Raw genomic sequence first — 20,643 nt, 5'->3', positions numbered from 1 at the left:
GAACTGACTGATGGCCACAAGTTCTAACTGAAAGAACACCATAAGTAACTGTTGGAAAAGATGCGCCCGGGGGGGGGGGGGGAATTAGGTGAATGAAAAAAACAACAACACTGGGGAATAAAAGATTATGAGGTGGCAAGGGAAGATTGGAAATAGGTCTGGCATATTTTTTCTTTTTAGAATTGGAAGGACAATATCAGTTTTGAAAGGAACAAGAAATGAAGGAGTCACCCATTTTGAGAAACGTAGGCAGAACAGAGTCATATCAAGGGTATTCTTTTTAAAAAACAAAACAAAAACCTGAAACATTAGCAAAATAACCTCAGTCAGGGTTGCATGAATGAGAGAGGAAGGGAGAGAGAATGCAGGGTTGTAAAACAAAGTGAAGAAGATGAAGTAACTGACAGAGGAGACACACAAATTGAATTGATTTATTAGTAAAATATTGAGAAAAGAAATGAAGAGAGAATGGGAAAATATTAAAATACTTAACACCCTCATCTTTCTGACCCTGAAGCAGCTAATGGTCATCATAAAAGCATACATGCCAGTTAAGTAAACATCACTTGTCCTAATGCTGAACTCAGTCCCAGCATGATAGCTTTGTAGCCAAAAGAAAATTACTGAGCAAGAAGAAGGTAGTACCTGCATGCTTAGTTAAATCCTGAGGTATGAACTTTTTTAAAAAGATAGCCTTAGGGGACAATTCCCCTTCCATAAAACCCTTTTAAAATTATTATTTTTAAGCAAACATAAAAACCAGAGTGGTATTAAACCAGCAGATGAAGAAAAACAAATTCAGAAATGGTAAACTCATTAGAGTTACTTGTTAGAGTGTCCTGTACAAATGTACATCTACACAGATATGTTTTTCCTGTCCTGTTGCCAGAGGGAAAAATAAAAGTAGTTCAGCTGAATCTCCTGGACTAAGAATTCTACCACCTGACTGTCACCACCAAAAAGGCCCTGCCCCATGTGCCATGGAGTAAGGCCTCTCTTGACCATCAAAGCGTATCTGTAGGGTCATATGGGTTAAGACAGGCTTCCTCAACCTCAGCCCTCCAGATGTTTTGAGACTACAATTCCCATTATCCCTGTCCTGCTAGCAAGGGATCATGGGAGTTGTAGGCCAAAAACATCTGGAGGGCCGAGGTTGAGGAAGCCTGGGTTAAGACAACCCTTAAGGATCAAAAACAATGGGACTGAGATATTTTAATTGTTGTTAGGCACTAAGTAATATGAATGCATTGGAAGAGTTGCATGTAGAACTTCGAATAAATAAATAAAATTAAAATAAGTAAAAGCAGCACTTTAAATTGGGCCTGGAAAGAATTTGATCTGAAAAACAGGCTCCTGTTAGCATTGATTTTGCATTAACTGGAGTTCTGGATATTTTTCAGAGGTGGCTCAGTGTAGAGCACGTTATAGCAATCTAAACAGAATATTACCAAGCCGTGCATAAGGACACATTGGGTGCACCAGAGTATCTTGGAGTGATGCTGGGTCCAAGAATACTCCCAAGCAAAAGTTGGGAAGAGATGACAGGAAAAAGCATAAGAAATTACATGGGGAGAAAAGTAAACTTACTTAGCCAAAAATAAGCAAGTGAAAACGAAGGGAACACAAACTTGCAGTGAGCAAAACCTGTAGGAGAGCAAATCTTGAGCCAAAGTCACTTGGAGGCTCATGTGCAGGAACTGTGATAGTGGAGATTGTGAGAGAACCAGAGCTGAGGGGAGAAGGAAATGCAAGAGCAAAGAGACAAGGGCGCAAAATAATCAAATGAGAAAGAAACAGCTGGGGGAAAACTGCAAAAGTGGCTGATGTAGAAGCAAACAATAGGCAGCAGAGGAATGAGCTAGGGTTCTTTTAATGAAAATAGCTCCTCATAGACTGCATAAACAATGCATACCATATTACATTTACACAATGCATACTATGGCATTCACACATTTGTAGATGCTACACCTAAACTGAAGCATGTGAATGGAGTTTGAAAACCTGAAGAGTTGGTGCCTATCAACTTAAAAATAAATAAAAGCACTTGGTAAAGCATGAGCTATAAATCAGTAAGTCATGTGATTTATTCTGCATGCTGCTTTCTCATACATTGTTCCCGACTGAGATGCTGTCTGTCACAAGTGGCTGTTAAGCAAGTTTCATTTCCTGCAGTTCATATCTCATGATCTGTCCGCAAAATACCGACACAACATCTTTCTTGTAACTGACCTAAAATGCGACATTTGTGAATTCAACAAAGAATGATTGTATTCACACAAGTCCTAGTCAGGATGCTGGGTCTTTTACTCAGGGCGCTTCGGAACGTATACATTTCCTATACAGAAATGTGATTGTGGGAGATGGGAGTCTGAGAACAACATGTAGCTTGTAATGTGTGGTGATAAGGGAATCTAATTGCCCAGCTGTGTCAAGTCCAGCTCCAACTGGTTTGGGTTGCTAAAAGTTCAATAGCCAGTTTAGCACTTCTGAACCAACTGGTTTGTTTATGGTTCATGTGGAAAAATTAAAATGCCACCTGCATTATTTATTTCATTTTTATCCTGCCTTTCTTTCACATAGCTCAAGGTGGCACCCACAGTTCTCCCCTGCCCTTCCATTTTATTCTTACAACAATCCTGTGATGTAGATTAGGTTGAGAGATAGTGAATGATCAAATGTTACCTTTATGGCTGAGTGTAACTTAGAATACGGATCTCACCAAGCATAGTGCAATCACCACATTGGCTCTCAATTAGGATACTGAATTGCATGAGTGAGGAGAGATGTTAATATCCTTCTACATGCTGCTTCTCCAATTTGAGCCATCAGATAAAGGAGTTGGAAAATCCCAAGGAATATAAAATTCCTGCCAGTATTAGTGATTTAATTCTGGTTGGGTATGTATATTAAAAGCCTGTTCAATCATGCATGTTCAACACTTGTTGCCTGCAGAGTGGCGTGTGTGAATCAGATTCCCAATGCAAATCTAGTTCTGCAGAAAGAACTTACGTATCCCCTCAAAGCAAGGGATTATCAATGCTGCAAGTCACTGTTACATGTGCATCTATTTTATTAGAAAGTTGTGACCAATTGTGCACAGATTCAAGTAGCAAAAGAGAGGCATGTGAAGCATCATATGAGATGAAATATGTAAAGGTAAAGGACCTCTGACAGTTAATTCCAGTCGCGAATGACTCTGGGGTTGCGGCGCTCATCTCGCTGTACTGGCCGAGGGAGCCAGCATTTGTCCGCAGACAGTTTTTCCGGGTCATGTGGCCGGCATGACTAAGCCATTTTTGGCGAAACCAGAGCAGCGCACGGAAACGCCGTTTACTTTCCCACCGGAGCAGTACCTATTTATCTACTTGCACTTTGATGTGCTTTCGAACTGCTAGGTTGGCAGGAGCTGGGACCAAACAACAGGAGCTCACCCTGTTGCAGGGATTCGAATCGCCAACCTTCTAATTGGCAAGCCCTAGGCTCAGTGGTTTAGACCACAGCGCCACCCGACCGGTTGAAATACATATTGTTGTGTATTTATCCCATTCAGATGTAGTTTGTAGGAAAGCAGAAATATTTACCCATGTATACTAATGAAGCACTATAACAGAGCCACAGTGGCAAATTGTTCTTCCTCAACTAACACAATTCTAGTCATGTCTTCTCAGAAGTAAGTCCCATTGGGTTCAGTGGAACTTATGGTCTAGTAAGTGGATATAGTACTGAAGTTTTTTGGTTTTGGTAATTCCTGGGTTTTGTGCTCAGACTGGCTAAACAATCCAGATTTTAGAATAGCAATGCGAAGTTGATTTATGGTGAAAGTCTACTATCAAACCCTTTTCAAGAGAAAAACAAGTCTGTAAATTTAATTTTCTCATTTTTCCAAGTATTAAGTTTAGTTCTTCACATTTCTACTTTAATTTGAGGGTTTCTTTTTTTTGGGGGGGGAATCCCTCATAAAAATTCATCAGTGTTTAAGTGCAAATTTCCCCAATGTACACATTTTTGCAAGCAATTTTTGCTGATATAATACATTTTATCTAATATTTTCACTAATAGATACATTTTAATACAGTGGTGCCTCGCAAGACGAAATTAATTCGTTCCGCAAGTTTTTTCTTCTTGCGAGTTTTTCGTCTTGCGATGCACGGTTTCCCATAGGAATGCATTGAAAATCAATTAATGCGTTCCTAGGGAAACCGACTTCAGACCAGGTCCGGGGACAGACTGTCCCCCGACCTCTTCTGAAGGCTGGGGGGGGGGGGACAAGGGCTTTTCTTCCCACCCCCAGCATTTTAAAAAACCCCGGGACAGCGGAGGGCTTCTCCGCTGTCCGGTGCGATCTTAAAATGCTGGCGGGCGGCATTTTAAAATCGCCCCGGGACAGCGGAGGACTTCTCCGCTGTCCGGGGCGATTTAAAAGCCCCTGGGAAGGCAGGCAGGGGGGACAAAGACTTTTGCCCCCCGCCAGCCTTCAGAAGAGGTCCTGGACCTCTTCTGAAGGCTGGCGGGGGGCAAAAGTCTTTGTCCCCCCTGCCTGCCTTTAAAAGCCCTCCCGGGAGAGCGGAGAAACGCACCGCGTTTCTCCGCTCTCCCGGGAAGGCAGGTAGGGGGGACAAAGACATTTGCCCCCCGCCCTCCTTCAGAAGAGGTCCAGGACCTCTTCTGAAGGCTGGCGGGGGCGAAAGTCTTTGCTCCCCCCCGCCTGCCTTCAAAAGCTGTCCGGCCAAGGCTTCGCGGACCTCTCCGCAAGCAGCGGCAGCGCTGCCGCTGCTCGCGGAGAGTTGCCGGCATGCCGAAGCCTGCGCGCGCTGAGATCAGCGCGCCCAGGCTTCGCGGACCTCTCCGCAAGCAGCGGCAGCGCTGCCGCTGCTCGCGGAGAGTTGCCGGCATGCCGAAGCCTGCGCGCGCTGAGATCAGCGCGCCCAGGCTTCGCGGACCTCTCCGCAAGCAGCGGCAGCGCTGCCGCTGCTTGCGGAGAGTTGCCGGCATGCCGAAGCCTGCGCGCGCTGAGATCAGCGCGCCCAGGCTTCGCGGACCTCTCCTGCCTTCAAAAGCCGTCCGGGATAGCGGGAAGCGCTTCCCTGCTATCCCGGACTGCTTTTAAAATGCTGGCGGTGGGGAGCAAAGCCTTTCGGCCCCCGCCAGCCTTCCTGGACCTCTTCTGAAGGCCGGAGGGGGGGGGAAGGCTTTGCTCCCCACCGCTAGCATTTAAAAGAGGTCCCCGGAGATTTCCCTATGGGCTTTCGTCTTGCGAAGCAAGCCCATAGGGAAATTCGTTTTGCGAAGCGCCTCCAAAACGGAAAACCCTTTCGTCTAGCGGGTTTTCCGTCTTGCGAGGCGTTCGTCTTGCGGGGTACCACTGTACATACTTTGTCCCAGTATACAATTTTTGAACACATTATTTGGTTGGAAAGCTGCATCACAAAATTCAGATAACATTGAATATTAAAGGATAGCTGTGTTTTGGTTTTCTTATTGTTTCAGAAAGTGCAATTTAGTTATTAAAATTCTAACTGAACCAAATTTCTCCACCATCACTACCCTTGTGTTATGATTTTTTTGTAGTACCTGAAAGCATGTGCTTTTTAACAAAATGTGGGTCAGCTATACAATTGACCCTGGGATGTTAACTCTTACCAAATGCCTGACTGACTAGCTGGAGTTAAGTAAGAAGTCACTTTCAGACATCTCAAAACTGGATCGCAGTAGTTCTCGGCACCAGATGAGGCACCAGAGAATGATTGTAACTCAGGTCAGTTAGAGGAAAGCATTGTCTTATTTTGTTAGGTTGTGAAAAAGTCATATGATAGTTGATGCCCCATATCTCAATTCAGCATCAGCTGATACAAAATCTGCTTGGGTGGATAAAGCCAAAGTCTACATGTGACTCCATCTTGGGTGTATTTCTAGCTTATTTCTTCAATCTGTGCAGCTGAGGAGGAAAATTTAAGTCATATATCAGGAAGAACTTCACACCCATAAATAGAGGGAGGAAAATATTAAGGGGAGTTTTCAAACACTTGTAGTTTTAAAAATAGGCTAAACACTTGTTAGGGGTGGCTTGACATAATTGGCAGGCACTGTTACTTAAAAGTAAAGAAAGTAAACGACAAGAGCCTTTTATGTTTCTGGGTTCTTCTAGTTCACTCTTTGCTTTTTAAATTTTGTATGAGTTAGGGAATGTTTGGATGTTTTGAATGGCTGAAAGAGTCAAGAGGCAGTGAATATCTTTGCTTTGGATCAATCCCAGTTTGGCAATTTGTAGCACATATTGGAGTACTTTATTTATTTACTTATTTGTAAACTCCCTTGTAATTTTTATAGGTCACATTTCAACCAAATGTTCTCAAAGCATTTTCCACTTAATATTTTAAAGGTAAAAATGAGCAGCTTGGATCAGACCTGGAAATAAAATAGCAACCAATGAAGCTGGCATTATATTTTTGTCTGTTTGTACTAAAATTTCTGCCTGCCTTTCTGTATCAACTATAATCTAAGTGGCTTTATAATTGAGCCCTTTAATATGTTCATACCAACCTATACCCAGCAACAGTAAGATGCCCACGTTATGTAAACAAGCTGAAATTTCCAGTGTCTTCAAGGGCAGCTCCACATAGTGGATATTACAGTAATCTAATCTAGATATATCCAGTGTATGGTGGTAGCCAGTGCCTGTCTTGCAGCAACTGGTGCACCAACTGAACACAGAAATAGATCTACAGTCTTCCATTCAGCATGGGCCTCCTGACACATAGATGCATTTTGGCTTCCTATCTCTATCTAAAATCTGCCCTGTGTATAAAGTGATAATAATAATACAGTCCACTATTTATCTGCCTGTCGGTTTTCCTCAGCATCTACCATCTAAAGACATAGCCTGTGAGGTCAGTGGAATGGGGTTCTTTAGGGGAACTCTCAGAATATGTTGAACTGTTCTTTATTCAGGAACAGTTTGTGTTAATGCACATTTGTTGTTGTTGTTGTTGTTGTTGTTTAGTCGTTTAGTCGTGTCCGACTCTTCATGACCCCATGGACCAGAGCGCGCCAGCCACTCCTGTCTTCCACTGCCTCCCGCAGTTTGGTCAAACTCATGTTGGTAGCTTTGAGAACACTGTCCAACCATCTCGTCCTCTGTCATCCCTTCTCCTTGTGCCCTCCATCTTTCCCAACCTCAGGGTCTTTTCCACGGAGTCTTCTCTTCTCATGAGGTGGCCAAAGTATGGGAGCCTCAGCTTCACGATCTGTCCTTCTAGTGAGCACTAAGGGGTGATTTCCTTAAGAATGGATAGGTTTGATCTTCTTGCAGTCCATGAGACTCTCAAGAGTCTCCTCCAGCACCATAATTCAAAAGCATCAATTCTTTGGCGATCAGCCTTCTTTATGGTCCAGCTCTCACTTCCGTACATCACTACTGGGAAAACCATAGCTTTAACTATACGGACCTTTGTTGGCAAGGTGATGTCTCTGCTTTTTAGGATTCTGTCTAGGTTTGTCATGCACATATTGTTTGTTAATGCACATATAAAGCATTAATGATCCACACAGCAGTTGGTCATCTCCCCCCCCCTTTTTTTTTTAAAGTTCAGTTTTAGAAGTCCAGATTTAGAGCAGGAGAAGAGCATTCCAAGGTTGTCCTAATTACAGGAGAATGAGCATTTGGCTCTGGTTGGGAGGATGATGTTATTGTATGCATACAAGAAAGGGGGTTTCATCTGGGACTCCAGGACTTTGAATGATTTCATCTAGAATGATTTCATCTGGTACAAAAGAGTGAAAACTCCTCATTTCCCTCCCAACTGATACATTCTTGAGCAGTTACGTTACGCCAGTATTTGTGGCCAGTGTTGCTCTGGGTAACAGCTCTCCGTACCCCCCAGGGACTTGCACCTTTCTTTTGAGATACCAAGAAATACCGTGCTGTCTACATTCCTTTTCCCATATAGAAGATTTAATATGTTTTGCAAGTACAGCAAATCTTCAGTAAGTTTTCAAAACACAATGCTATGGCCACGGGCCTAAGGAATTTGAAATGCAATAACAAAGAGTAATTGGAACAAACCCATAGTCCGGGAAATTGGAGCTTCGATGATGTTGAAAAACATTATACGAGTATGACCTCTTTACCACTGAAGGACAAAATGTCAAGTTTTGCTGACATGAGATTGTACAGCTATGATTCACAACCTTAGGGTGTTAGGAACATAGGAAGTTGCCATATACTGACTCAGACCATTGGTCCACTTGGCTCATTATTGTCTACACTGACTGACCGTGACTCTTGAGGATTTCAGGCAGTGCTACCTGAAGATGCCTAGGACTGAACTGGGGACCTTCCACATGCAAAGCAGATGCTCTAACCTGGAGCTGCAGCCCATCATCTAGTTCAGTGTTCCCCAAGCTTGGGTCTCCAGCTGTTTTGGGGCTACAACTCTCATCATCCCTAGCTAGCAGTGGCTGGGAATGATGGGAATTGTAGTCAAAAAACATTTGGAGACCCAAACACTGGTCTAGTTGATGTATATGTACATTTCATGTTGTTTCTCACTTCACTTTTCATGTTACACATAGAGCAGGGTGGCATATTTCCTTTCTAGCATTAGAAATCACTATCTATATCTATCTATCTACACTAGTTTTATGCATGTAATTGTTGCCTTATGTGTCAACCATTTGGAAATCCAGGGAAGCAGAGGTGTAGTAATGCTTGGTCAGGTATCTGCTTGTCCACCCAGTTTAAATAATAATAATAATAATAATGATAATAATAATAATAATAATACTCCACCCATCTGGCTGCATTCCCCCAGCTACTCTGAACGACTTACAGCATATATTGAAACATAATAAAACATCAAACATTAAAAACTTCCTGATGCTGGGCTGCATTCAGATGTCTTCTAAAAGTTGTGTAGTTCTTTATCTCCTTGACATCTGAAGGGAGGGCATTCCACAGGGAGGGTGCCACTACTGAAAAGGCCCTCTGCCTGGTTCCTTGTAACTTCACTTCTCGCAGCAAGAGAACCACCAGAAGACCCTCGGAGGAGGACCTCAGTGTCTAGGTTGAGCGATGGGGGTGGAGACGCTCCTTCAGGTATACATGAACCATGTGGCATACTAAGGGATAGGTGACCCAGGGATTTCCTATCTCTGGCCCCTGCAGTGCCTACTGGTTCTATTTTCTCCCATGTAACCTGAAGCACAGGCTAAGGCTCACTTGTGTTCTCTCCGCAGTTCAACATCAGCAGAGGTTCTGGCAGATTTCCGCATTTTATGTGCTGCAGATGCTCGCTGCTGTATGCAAACGAAGGCATGAAGCAGCTGAGGTACATAAGGGGAGGATTCTTAAAGAAACCCTGTAGCTACTTGGTAGTGGTGGTGAGGTAAAGGACTTAAAGATCCCTGTGCCTGGAGAAGTGATTAACCATGTAACCCTATACATGTCTAATCAGCAGTTTGAGTCCAATGGGAGTTTACTCCTGGGTACGTGGGTATAGGATTGCAGCCTGACATGCATAGTAAGGCAAAATCTTTGCCAAAATCTTTTTACTGCCCCCACACAGTAGGAAGGTGTTAAAGAGCCCTTTGCCTGGGCCTCATCCTGTGTAGGAGTGAATAGGGTCGGTATTACTGACTGTTCTGGTCTCCAGGTTGTAGTCAATGCTAGTGCTTTTCAGAGTAGATCCACTGAAATAAATGGGCCTAAGTAATGCCTATCAGTTTCATGGGTCTACTCTTAAATAGGACTTGTTCTGTTAAAATTAGTGGCCCATTTATAAGTGTAGTTATCAGCAAAAGGTATCATTTACCTGCTTCTTATCCTCTCCTGCATTCAGGTATTCTGAAAAGACTGAGATGTCAGAATTTTGATTAATACTCGTATCTGCTTTTTTAAAGCATGTATGGAAAATACATTTGAAGCATGTTCAATGAGACAGGAAATAGCAGCAGTTACAGCCAAATGCACTAGTATCCATTATCTAGTTTGCTCTTCCTCTGCATAGAATAAGCTATAGGAACATCTCAGTAGGAGGCGTAATGGAAATGAGAGCTTAGCCAAGTTGTACTAAGCTGGCTGGAAGCCTCCTATTTTTTTCATGAGCACAACCAACACGAGTTCGTATGTGTGTCTTTAAATGGCAATAATTTTAAACCATCAGCATCTAAATAGCCACTACCTCTGTTATTCATCGCTCAAAGCATTCTCAGAATGTGGTAGATCCACTAATGAATAACAGCCCATGGAACCAGTGCCAAGGCTCTAGCAGCCCTTCCTCATTTTAGACATCAAGATGTTAACCTTGTGTTTGGTAAACAAAAGATATACAAACCCCTCTGCATGATTTCATTGCAGACTGAATTGAGCATGAGAAGAAAAGGACTTGCTGTGCCTGCAGCTGCTGCTTTCTTTATTTCCTCTCTCTCTCTCTTTTAAAAAAGGTCCCGTTTCAGCTGCCTGTGTGGCCCTCACTTCAGCTGTTTATTTTAGTTGAGCCAAAAGGCACTTTTCTAAAGATGATTTATTAGTTAATAAAACAGGGGAGACTGCGAAGTTTAGGGGACTTGTGATACACATTCAGGCTTGTGCTTTCTTTCAATAGAAAATAGAATCGTAGAATTTGTACTTCTAGAATGGGATGAAAGCCTTCTAGTTATCCCTTTCCCCCTTGCAATAGAGGCCAGATTCTTCATATCCCAAATAACCTTAAAGAGATTAGCCTACTACATCCTTCTAATTACCATATGCTCTAAAATGGAGAGGAGGAAGGATGACTGGATCTTCTGCCAAGCAGGGAATTTGAGTAAAACAAACATGGATGGCTTAAGCAGACAATCTGTACTAACACTGTAGGCCCTACAGTAAAAGAGTGTCGTGGTGGGACCTCCAGTCTAATCTGAAGGTAATTCCTGTTCCAACTATGTCAATCCAAAACTCGGAATTCAGCCTTTATATCAGTGTTTGGTTTTGGTTTGTTTGTTTTTGCAGTTATATGTCATGCTTTGTGATGCAAAACACAGGGCAAGAAAGCTCCTCCAGAAGCTCAGAAGCTCTAATGTTCAGAAGTATGTGTACTTTGCACTAAAATGAATAAAAATTCTGTGTGAGTAAATTAAGGGGAAAGTGCATATGTTTGCTTATATTTTGTTCCTTTAAATACAGTGGTACCTCAGGTTAAGTACTTAAGTCTGTTCTTATCCTGAAGCAAAGTTCTTAACCTGAAGCACTATTTCTGGGTTAGTGGAGTGTGTAACCTGAAGCGTATGTAACCTGAGGTACGACTGTACATACATACATACAGTACATACATACATACTGCTTCTCATTGGGTGCGGGAGACACTAAATCCATGTCCCTAACCTCTGGGAAACTGATTGGTTCCCCTTTGCCAGTGTTTGAAATTTCACCAGTTGTCACCCACACACTTTGAAGTCTACACTGCAGTCATAAGGGCTAGAAAATCTTGAGGTTACTGTGGCAAAAGAAATGCCTTTTGTGTGCCTTCATGGTGAACACTTAAGAGTGTTAATGCGCATAGGAGTAGTCACAGTTTTGTGTGATTTCCACTCTTGTGTCCTGAGGAGAGGGAGAAAACAAATTACTAGGATGAGGGCATTTATCACAGTGATAGGCCACAGGTTTCAGGTCAGCATCTCCAAGTGTACTGGGTTGGAGGATACCCCTCCCTAACACTATCTCTGATCACATGTTTTGGACTACAGTTTCCACCATCCTTGATCACTGGCCATGTTGGCTGGGACTGATGGCAGTTCTGGTCGAACAGCATGAGGAGGGCACCACGTTGGCTATCATTGAGAATGGCTGCCTATCACAGTGAAAAGAACTGCTAGTATCAGGCAGTTCCTGAAATCTTTTATTGTTCTTAGCAAAACATTTGGTGCTCAGTCTGCTCTGTGGAAATGTAAGTGCGAACTGTTGTCAGCTATAAAACCTTTAAAAGGAAATCGTGCAAAGAATAATAGAGAATAATTCTGTTTATGTTGGATAACTATTCAACACATTGTTAATCCTAGGTTTTCATGATTTCATGCAGTTGTTGCCATTTCTGAATTAGCTGTTACTGAATGTCTCCCATAGACTCTAGATTGTTGATGAAATTGATAACTGAGGAAAGTTGTCTCACAACTCCAATTAAATGCCTTTTATCATTTTCAGATAGAAAAACAACTTTCTTTGTGGAATGACTGCCCCTAGTATTCATGTAATGTAATAAACCTAGACCAGTGTTTCCCAACCGGTGTTCCGCGGCACACTAGTGTGCCGCGAGACGTTGCCTGGTGTGCCGCGGGAAAAATTGGCGGGGGGGGGGAATAAAGGGGGGAAAATTATTCCCCCACCGCCAGGCGTGGGGCTGGGGCGGGGGAAGCCCGAGCTTCCCCCTCCCCCAGAACGGGACCCAGAGCCATGCCGAAGCTGCGCGCAGCTTTGGCATCGCTCTGGGAGCTTGCGGGGCTGGGGGAGGAGGAAGCCCTCCGCCAGCCTCCAAACCATGTCGGGAGACAGCGGGATGGCGCGCTGCGCCTCTTCCGCTGTCCCCCGAGTTTGCAGGGCTGGCGATGGGGAGGAGTAGGCTTCTCCCCCTGCCAGCCTTCCAGCCAAGTCGGGGGGCAGCGGCAAGGGCGCGCTGCGCCTCTCCCGCTGTCCCCCGAGTTTGCGGGGCTGGCGATGGGGAGGAGCAGGCTTCTCCCCCCGCCAGCCTTCCAGCCAAGTCGGGGGGCAGCGGCAAGGGCGCGCTGCGCCTCTCCCGCTGTCCCCTGAGTTTGCGGGGCTGGCGATGGGGAGGAGCAGGCTTCTCCCCCCGCCAGCCTTCCAGCCAAGTCGGGGGGCAGCGGCAAGGGCGCGCTGCGCCTCTCCCGCTGTCCCCCGAGTTTGCGGGGCTGGCGATGGGGAGGAGCAGGCTTCTCCCCCCGCCAGCCTTCCAGCCAAGTCAGGGGGCAGCGGCAAGGGCGCGCTGCGCCTCTCCCGCTGTCCCCCGAGTTTGCGGGGCTGGCGATGGGGAGGAGCAGGCTTCTCCCCCCGCCAGCCTTCCAGCCAAGTCGGGGGGCAGCGGCAAGGGCGCGCTGCGCCTCTCCCGCTGTCCCCCGGGTTTGCGGGGCTGGCGATGGGGAGGAGCAGGCTTCTCCCCCCGCCAGCCTTCCAGCCAAGTCGGGGGGCAGCGGCAAGGGCGCGCTGCACCTCTCCCGCTGTCCCCCGAGTTTGCGGGGCTGGCGATGGGGAGGAGCAGGCTTCTCCCCCCGCCAGCCTTCCAGCCAAGTCGGGGGGCAGCGGCAAGGGCGCGCTGCCTTTCTCCGCTGTCCCGGACGGCTTTCAAAAGCCTGCCTTCAAAAGCCGTCCGGGACAGTGGAGAAACGCGCTGCCTTTCTCCGCTCTCCTGGGAAGGCAGGCAGGGGGGAGCAAAGACTTTCGCCCCCGCCCACCTTCAGAAGAGGTCCAGGACCTCTTCTGAAGGCGGGCGGGGGGCGAAAATCTTTGTCCCCCCTGCCTGCCTTCCCAGGGGCTTTTAAATCGCCCCAGACAGCGGAGAAGTCCTCCGCTGTCCCGGGCGATTTTAAAATGCCGCCCGCCAGCATTTTAAGATTGCCCCGGACAGCGGAGAAGTCCTCCGCTGTCCCGGGGTTTTTTAAAATGCTGGGGGTGGGAAGAAAAGCCCTTGTCCCCCCCCCCCAGCCTTCAGAAGAGGTCGGGGGACAGACTGTTCCCGGACCTGGTCTGAAGGCGGTTTCCCTAGGAACGCATTAATTGATTTTCAATGCATTCCTATGGGAAACCGTGCATCGCAAGACGAAAAACTCGCAAGACGAAGAGACTTGCGGAACGAATTAATTTCGTCTTGCGAGGCACCACTGTATCCGGAGAGGCGGCCTTCAGGCGAGTTTTAATTTTAATTTTCCTTCTCCCACTTAATGCCCCACGCTCGCCCGAGCAGCTTGCAGTCCTCGGTAACCACGGCGACCCGAGGGAGGGGAGGGAACAGGGAGGTCGAGGGCGGCGGCGAGCCGCGATGACGTCAGTGGGCCGCGCCGCCTCGCCCTGGCACGGTGTGAGAGCCCCGGCTAGTGGCGCGAGCTTCAGAATAAGTGGGATCCGCGTGCGCGAGACCGAGATCGCGGGTAAGGAGCTCAGCCCTGGGCAGGAGGAAGCCCACCACTCCGGGCAGGTCCACTCGCATGAGGGGGCGGCGATGGCGACGGCCGGCAGCTTGCCTGCAATGCCATCCCTCGAGCAGGCGAGGAGCCCGGAGGCTACCAGATGCGAGTCCTCTTTCCCACCCTGCTCGGGAGTCCAGAGCACTTGGTCGCATTCAGGATCTAGAGTGGGGAAGCGGGGCTTGTGTCTGGGCTGGACACATTGGGCTGCCTGTGCCGCTCGACCTGCGGGGAGAAATCAGGGTGGGAGTCACGACCGTGAGGCAGGGCTGCCAAGTGTGGCAGAAGAGGACACGGCCGTCGCACCTGTCCTTAGGTAGGAGCTTCTTCCGTGTCGACCTGCTGCCCTAAAGTCTTGGCTTTTTTCTTGGCTTTTTGGCGGTTGGCACAGAAGGAAGGCAAGGGGGAGGGGAAAAATTGAAACTTACACTTTCGTGCGTCCCTCCCGGCGTGACGCTGCGCGCTGACGTCACGGGGCTGTAATGGTGGTGTGCCTCGAGATTTTTTTCATGAAACAAGTGTGCCTTTGCCCAAAAAAGGTTGGGAAACACTGACCTAGACAACACTGGGATTTTATTCAGGACAGGATTTTGCCTGAAAGGGAAAGTATACTCCTTTATTCTCCATGGATTATGACACTCATAAAAAGGACATTTTGGAAAATAAGAAGCTCTGCCATGGATTATAAACTGGTTGAAACAGCCAAGCTAATTAGCTAGCTTTCACCACAACATAAGGCTAACAGATGATATATTGAAAGTTCCATTGAACTGATTGGGACTTGCTTCTAAATAAGCATGCATGCAGTTGCACTGATAATAAGGATGACAATAATAATTTCCCTATTGATACTGATCATCACTGTGCTAATGTTGACTGTATTGATACAAATGCTCCTGTTAGTAATGCTGTGTAAGAGGAAACGAGGAATCAATTTGCAGGGAATATAGCATCATGTCATGCCTTAGCTGGGTACAATCCAGTGTTCTTTTGAAATGTCTCATCTATGTTTGTAATGCAATTGATGGTATTTGATATAGATTAGGATATAAATCCAGGGGACCACATGGCTGCCTGGATGGTTGTTTCTGTCAACCCTTAGACCAGCCTTCCCTTCCTTGATTCCCTGCATATATTTTGTACCACAGCTCACAATTAGCCCCACTCAGCATGGTGAAGGCTCAGGGATGATGGGAGTTTTGCACTGAAATATTTAGAGGGCATGAGGTTGAGGAAGGCTGTCTTACCCTAGAGTGAGGTACAGGTTTTAACGCTTTATTTCCTGTTATGGTCCCAATTTGGATCAGAGACCCATTAGCTCCAGAGTTTTGAAATCTCCTCCCCACCACCCATGGTCTCAATCCAGATTTCCCCTGCACTGAAGATTTGTGCTTTAATAAGAACAAAAACCCTGCACTTAAGGAACTAATATTACCATCTACTTTGAATGAGTGTATGACCCACTAGGAAATATTTCCTTGTGCTTTGCCTCTGCATGACTCCACCAGCTACAGCCTGTCTGTTGAACCCACTTGCCTGCAGCCAGGCTAGGAATGGTAGATAAGATTGGTGTCTATTCTTATTTTAATGCAAATCTACCTAATTCACATTTCCAGTGCATAAAATGAAACTCAGCTGTCTATGAAATTTGCATTTCAAATTTTGAGATACAAGTTTTCAACTAAAAATGCATATTAAAATGTGCATACTAGTGAACATAATGCATAAAAATGCATTACGTTGGGGAAAATGGCTTGCAGAAGGTTACAAAAGTTAGTATATTAGGAGACCTTTTGTTTCTTTTCTTTCTTAAAAAAAAATTGCATACTTGATACAGAAATAGGGCAAACCAAATTTAACAGGAAAAATGAGATAATGCGAGAAATCAGAACTGCCAAGATTCCACCATCCCTTAGCCAGATCTGTATGCTGTCACAGCAATAATGACCTGAGTAGAAATGATGGCTTTAGCGTACGCTGCTAGACGCATAGCTGGAAAATGCAGGGGGCTCAATTTTTCCTTGGCGCCACCTGAGGATCTCACCTCACATGATTGTGACATAGGGGTAGGGAATATTGCGTGTGCATTCTGCTCCTGGGGCTCAATGCGGTGCTGGCAGTTCCGTGCATTCAGCCTCTGCGTGGTTTTGGCTTGTGCACCCTGTTTTTTGCACACTAGATGGGAGCTGAACCATATCTGGAAGCTTTGAACTTTGTTATCCTTGTGCTGCTCATAACAGATGATTCATGCTTTTATTACTTTTCCTTTCGGCATTCCGGTGACATCCACACCTTGCAAAGTTAGTATGAACCTTGCTTTTTCCTGCGAACAATTTCTCTGCAGAAACTGTTCAGATTCTTCTTCTTATACCAAACCAAGTTCAGTAGCTGTGTAATGTTTCTCTTCCAAACTTAACAACTTGTTCTGATCCATGTTGAAAATATTAATTGCTTTGCTTCCTGAGCAAGAGTTAAACTCTTCACCTCCTTTTTATAGCACGGGCAGTGTCAAAAGAAACTATTATTACAGTTCCTTCCTTCCGGTGTATTATTGAAATGGGGCATGCTGAGAGAATTTGCTGTTTTGGCAGCTGATACGTTATCTCCCAGCTTTTGCTATTTACAGAGGGTGTGTTTGCACCACATGCCCATCAGTCTGCCTGACGATAACACTGCTTGTCCTTTAATTTCTGCCAGAAGTCAAGTTGTGAACTGAATTAGCTCTTTGCTTACTCTCTTTGAGTGTACCAGAGGTTGGGACATTTAATTCCCTTTTAACATTAAGAAAATACACCAATCCCTAATAAAGCTTCACTTTCTGTCATCCATTATAAAATTAACTGGTGCCTATCTTAAACCAACCTTTTTTGGTTCCTCTCTTCATAGGCTAAGAGCATCCATCCACCAAGTCATATAAGATCAGCCTTCCCCAACGTTGCACTCTCCAGATTTTATTGGTCTAGAGCTTCCATCAGCCCCAGCCACCATCGCCAATGTTCAGAAATAATAGGAGTTGTAGTTTGACAACATATAGAGGGCCACAGATTAGGGAAAACTGATGTAGAGCATGCCGCCTGTTTAGTATTTGGTGGTGGATGGTGCACACAATTTTACTAGATCCTTGTGGCAAACCTCTGAATGATTTGTTGTGATGAAATCCCCTTGCATGGTTTCTGCTTAAAGAGCAACTACAACTTATTTATTGAAATCACACTTCTCCCCTCTCTTGCTCAAGGAGTTCAGAGTGGTCTCAGGTAGTCTCCAATTCAGGTAATTTACAGGGCCTAAACATACTTAGTAACTTCAGTGGCAGAAATGCATCTTCTGCCCTCTGGTTTGCTCAAGTGCACCAGGCTTTATTCTGTAGTGCAAACAAAATTAACTATTCCCTCTTGTCCATTGTTATGTTATGTGCTTCTCTACCACACGAAGCTGTCCAAATGATAAGATAAAACTTTCAAAGTCCTTCTATAACAATGGTTCCCAAACATTTCCCCCCATGGACCACTTGAAAATTACTGATGATCTACTTAATGATTTTCCTGCCTCTTGTAGCAATTGCAATGCACTGGATGCTGTATGATTTTTTATTGCTTCTTTTATTTCTTATATTTTTATTGTGTTGCAATTTGTATTCTCAGACATGCCATGAACTACCTGAATGATGGTTATGGACCACTGTTGGTTCATGGACCACAGTTTGGGAACCCGTGTCCTATAGGTTGTCCCACCTTCAAAGGTCAGATCAATGGTGGCGAAAGGGGACTCTTCAGCTCTAGCCACCCAGTCTGTGGAATGCTTTCCCCAGGGAGGCTTCCCTGGCACAAACTCTCATCCTTCCAGTGCCGGAGGAAGATCTTTGCATTCACCCCAGCTTCTGCACTATTAGATCAAGTTTATTTTCTCTGGTGCTCTCTGTTGATTTTTATTTTTTTACAGTTTCTATTTTTGTCTTTAAATATTGATCGTAAGCCACCCTAGAATTTGTCAAGCCTAAATAAAATACTCTGTTAAAGCCAAAGAAAAACCTTCTGATTGAACTATGCCTTTGTGCTCATAGACGAGGCAGTTCAGTCTTTTTATTTTCATTCAATCTTCCTTAACCTGGACAGCTACCACTGGCGTGTAATTTCCAAGGAGGAGTTTGAATGGATGGGTGTGCTTGGGAGTTTCTGTGAAACTTGTAAAGCTTTTGACAAACAACTGGTAAATCGGATGGTGTGGAACTGATACTGTAAGTACAGGCGCTGCCTCAGGAGATTAATAACCCCGCTGAGGTTAAAAACTGGGAAAGCCTCCAGCAGACTGCATTTGACAAGCCCATGTTAAAACTATTAGATGTTGATTTAGATCTTTGCTTAAAAACTTGGATTGTTCACAAAAACCGTGGGGGTATAGTTAAAACATTTTTTTCTCCCTTCAGGGCTAACATTCTCTCCCCCCACACCCTTCTTCTTTTCTCTCTTTTAGGTATGTGATGTCAAACCAGTAGGCTGTTCTCTGGAGCCTCCCACACACTATTGTAACGTCATGTGCCAGTATGAATATTATTAACACAGACACACATACTTCAGTGCTCTGCAACGGAAGAGGAGGAAAGAGAAACTAAACGTTTAGAATCAATGAATGGACTGCCTGCAAAATGTTGCTTATCTAACTTCTGCTGAGAATACCTCCCATTTCTGCTACTGGAGAAGAGCTGAGTGGAAACAGGATCATACCCACTCCCCATTAATTTCCATTCATATATACTTATCCCTTTTTATCTTGGATTTCAGGCTCTGAACTGCTTTGGCTGCAAGCACTTGGACAGCAATATGTGTCATGTCATTGTCACTTGCCGCTCAATGCTGTGGACGCTCCTGAGTATTGTTGTGGCATTTGCAGAGCTCATAGCCTTCATGAGTGCTGATTGGCTGATTGGCAAGGCAAAACCTGGGAATTCTGAGGGCATGGACAATGGGATGGGAGGATCGCTGGAGCCGTTTCGTCCAACCTTAGGGATCTACGGACGTTGTATCAGACTCTCACACATGAAATCATCGATGCCCGACACGCTTTGTGGCCCTTATGCTGAAAACTTCAACGAGATTGCCAGTGGATTCTGGCAGGCGACGGCTATTTTCCTTGCTGCGGGGATCATGATACTCTGTGCTGTTGCATTTGTATCTGTTTTCACCATGTGTGTACAGAGCGTTATGAAGAAAAGTATTTTTAATGTCTGTGGGCTGCTACAAGGGATTGCAGGTAAGTGTATGAAAAGGCAAAAAGTGAAACATATTGGATATGTTTGTGGTATGTGGATAAGGATGCATTCTCAACAAGATTTTCTTTATGCTAAATGTAAAGACCTGTTCCAAGTAGTTTAGTCTCCAGAAGACTGCATTTAACAAGCCCATGTTATAATTCAGGATTATGGTCAGGGTAAAACTTAAGACACTAGCTAAAGTTTCCTTTATAGCTAGCAGGTGTTCTGGATATTTCTCAGAAGAATGACTATGTTGTAGTTTACTTTAAAGTACCTATATCTTTTCTGCACTGTGAGAAGCTGTTTAGATACCCTCAGACCCTCCTCCTTAACATGACACATAGTTTGAATCAGCAAATATGGTTTGTCATCATCATCATCATCATCATCATCATCATATGTTTTATACTCCACCTATCTGACTGGGTTGCCCCAGCCACTCTGGGCAGCTTCCAACAAGAATACAGAGGGAAATAATAAAAAAATCACATCAAGCATTAAAAGCTTCCTGAAACAGGGCTGCCTTCAGATGTCTACAAAAGTTATATAGTTGTTTAACTCTTTGACATTTGACGGGAGGTTGTTCCACAGGGTGAGTGTGACTGCTGAAAATGCCTTCTGCCTGGTTGTACATTGAGGGAACCACCAGAAGGCCCTTAGAACTGGCCCTCAGTGTCTGGGCTGAATGATGGGGTGGAGACGCTCCTTCAGTTATACAGGGCTGAAGCTGAAATTATACTACTCATAGTTCTAGAAACCACCATTTCATCTTTGATTCCAGTCCTTAGCTGTGTGACTAGCACAAAATGGCAAACTGATTTGTCTCAAACCAGGAAGCAAGGAAAGGAATCATAAGGTGTGAGGGGAGGGAGGGTACAGGAGAAGGTTGTTATCTATTTATTGCATTTATAACCCTACCTTTTCTCTGAAGAGCTCTTAAATACATTATGTAAGAACCAGCAATTCATATCTTTCCCCACCACCATCTTTTTTCTCTTAAGAGAATCCTAAACAAACCAGATAAGAAAATGGTGGGTCAGCCACAAACCATTATAAATCAGAGAAGGAACCACTTCTGTATCTGAACCCTTTTGGTTGTACTTTCGTTCTGAAACAAACAAATAAACAAAACTACGACTAATGTGAATATCATCCGTAGATGGAAAGCAACCAATCTTTAAACATTTAGTTCCTTGTAAATTATGTTGTGGCTACAGAATTAGTAATCT

At 44.8% G+C, this 20,643-nt stretch overlaps 2 protein-coding genes across 3 annotated transcripts in view; both read left to right on the top strand.

Annotated features, from left to right (window-relative positions):
• DMGDH (dimethylglycine dehydrogenase) overlaps nt 1–20,643 on the top strand; it is a 249,919-nt gene that overhangs the window by 208,287 nt on the left and 20,989 nt on the right. The window lies entirely within an intron of this gene.
• LHFPL2 (LHFPL tetraspan subfamily member 2) overlaps nt 1–20,643 on the top strand; it is a 106,183-nt gene that overhangs the window by 73,541 nt on the left and 11,999 nt on the right. For both annotated transcript variants that reach the window (XM_028749142.2, XM_077936313.1), the window contains one exon: nt 18,637–19,413. In XM_028749142.2, coding sequence (XP_028604975.1) covers nt 18,984–19,413 — 430 coding nt within the window. In that variant the 5' untranslated portion in view covers nt 18,637–18,983. The remainder of the gene's footprint in view (nt 1–18,636; nt 19,414–20,643) is intronic.

Source organism: Podarcis muralis, chromosome 11 (genome assembly GCF_964188315.1).
Source record: "Podarcis muralis chromosome 11, rPodMur119.hap1.1, whole genome shotgun sequence".
NCBI classification, from domain to species: Eukaryota; Metazoa; Chordata; class Lepidosauria; order Squamata; family Lacertidae; genus Podarcis; species Podarcis muralis.
Note: the sequence above shows the minus strand (reverse complement) of the source record. Positions and strands in the feature narration are given on the sequence as shown.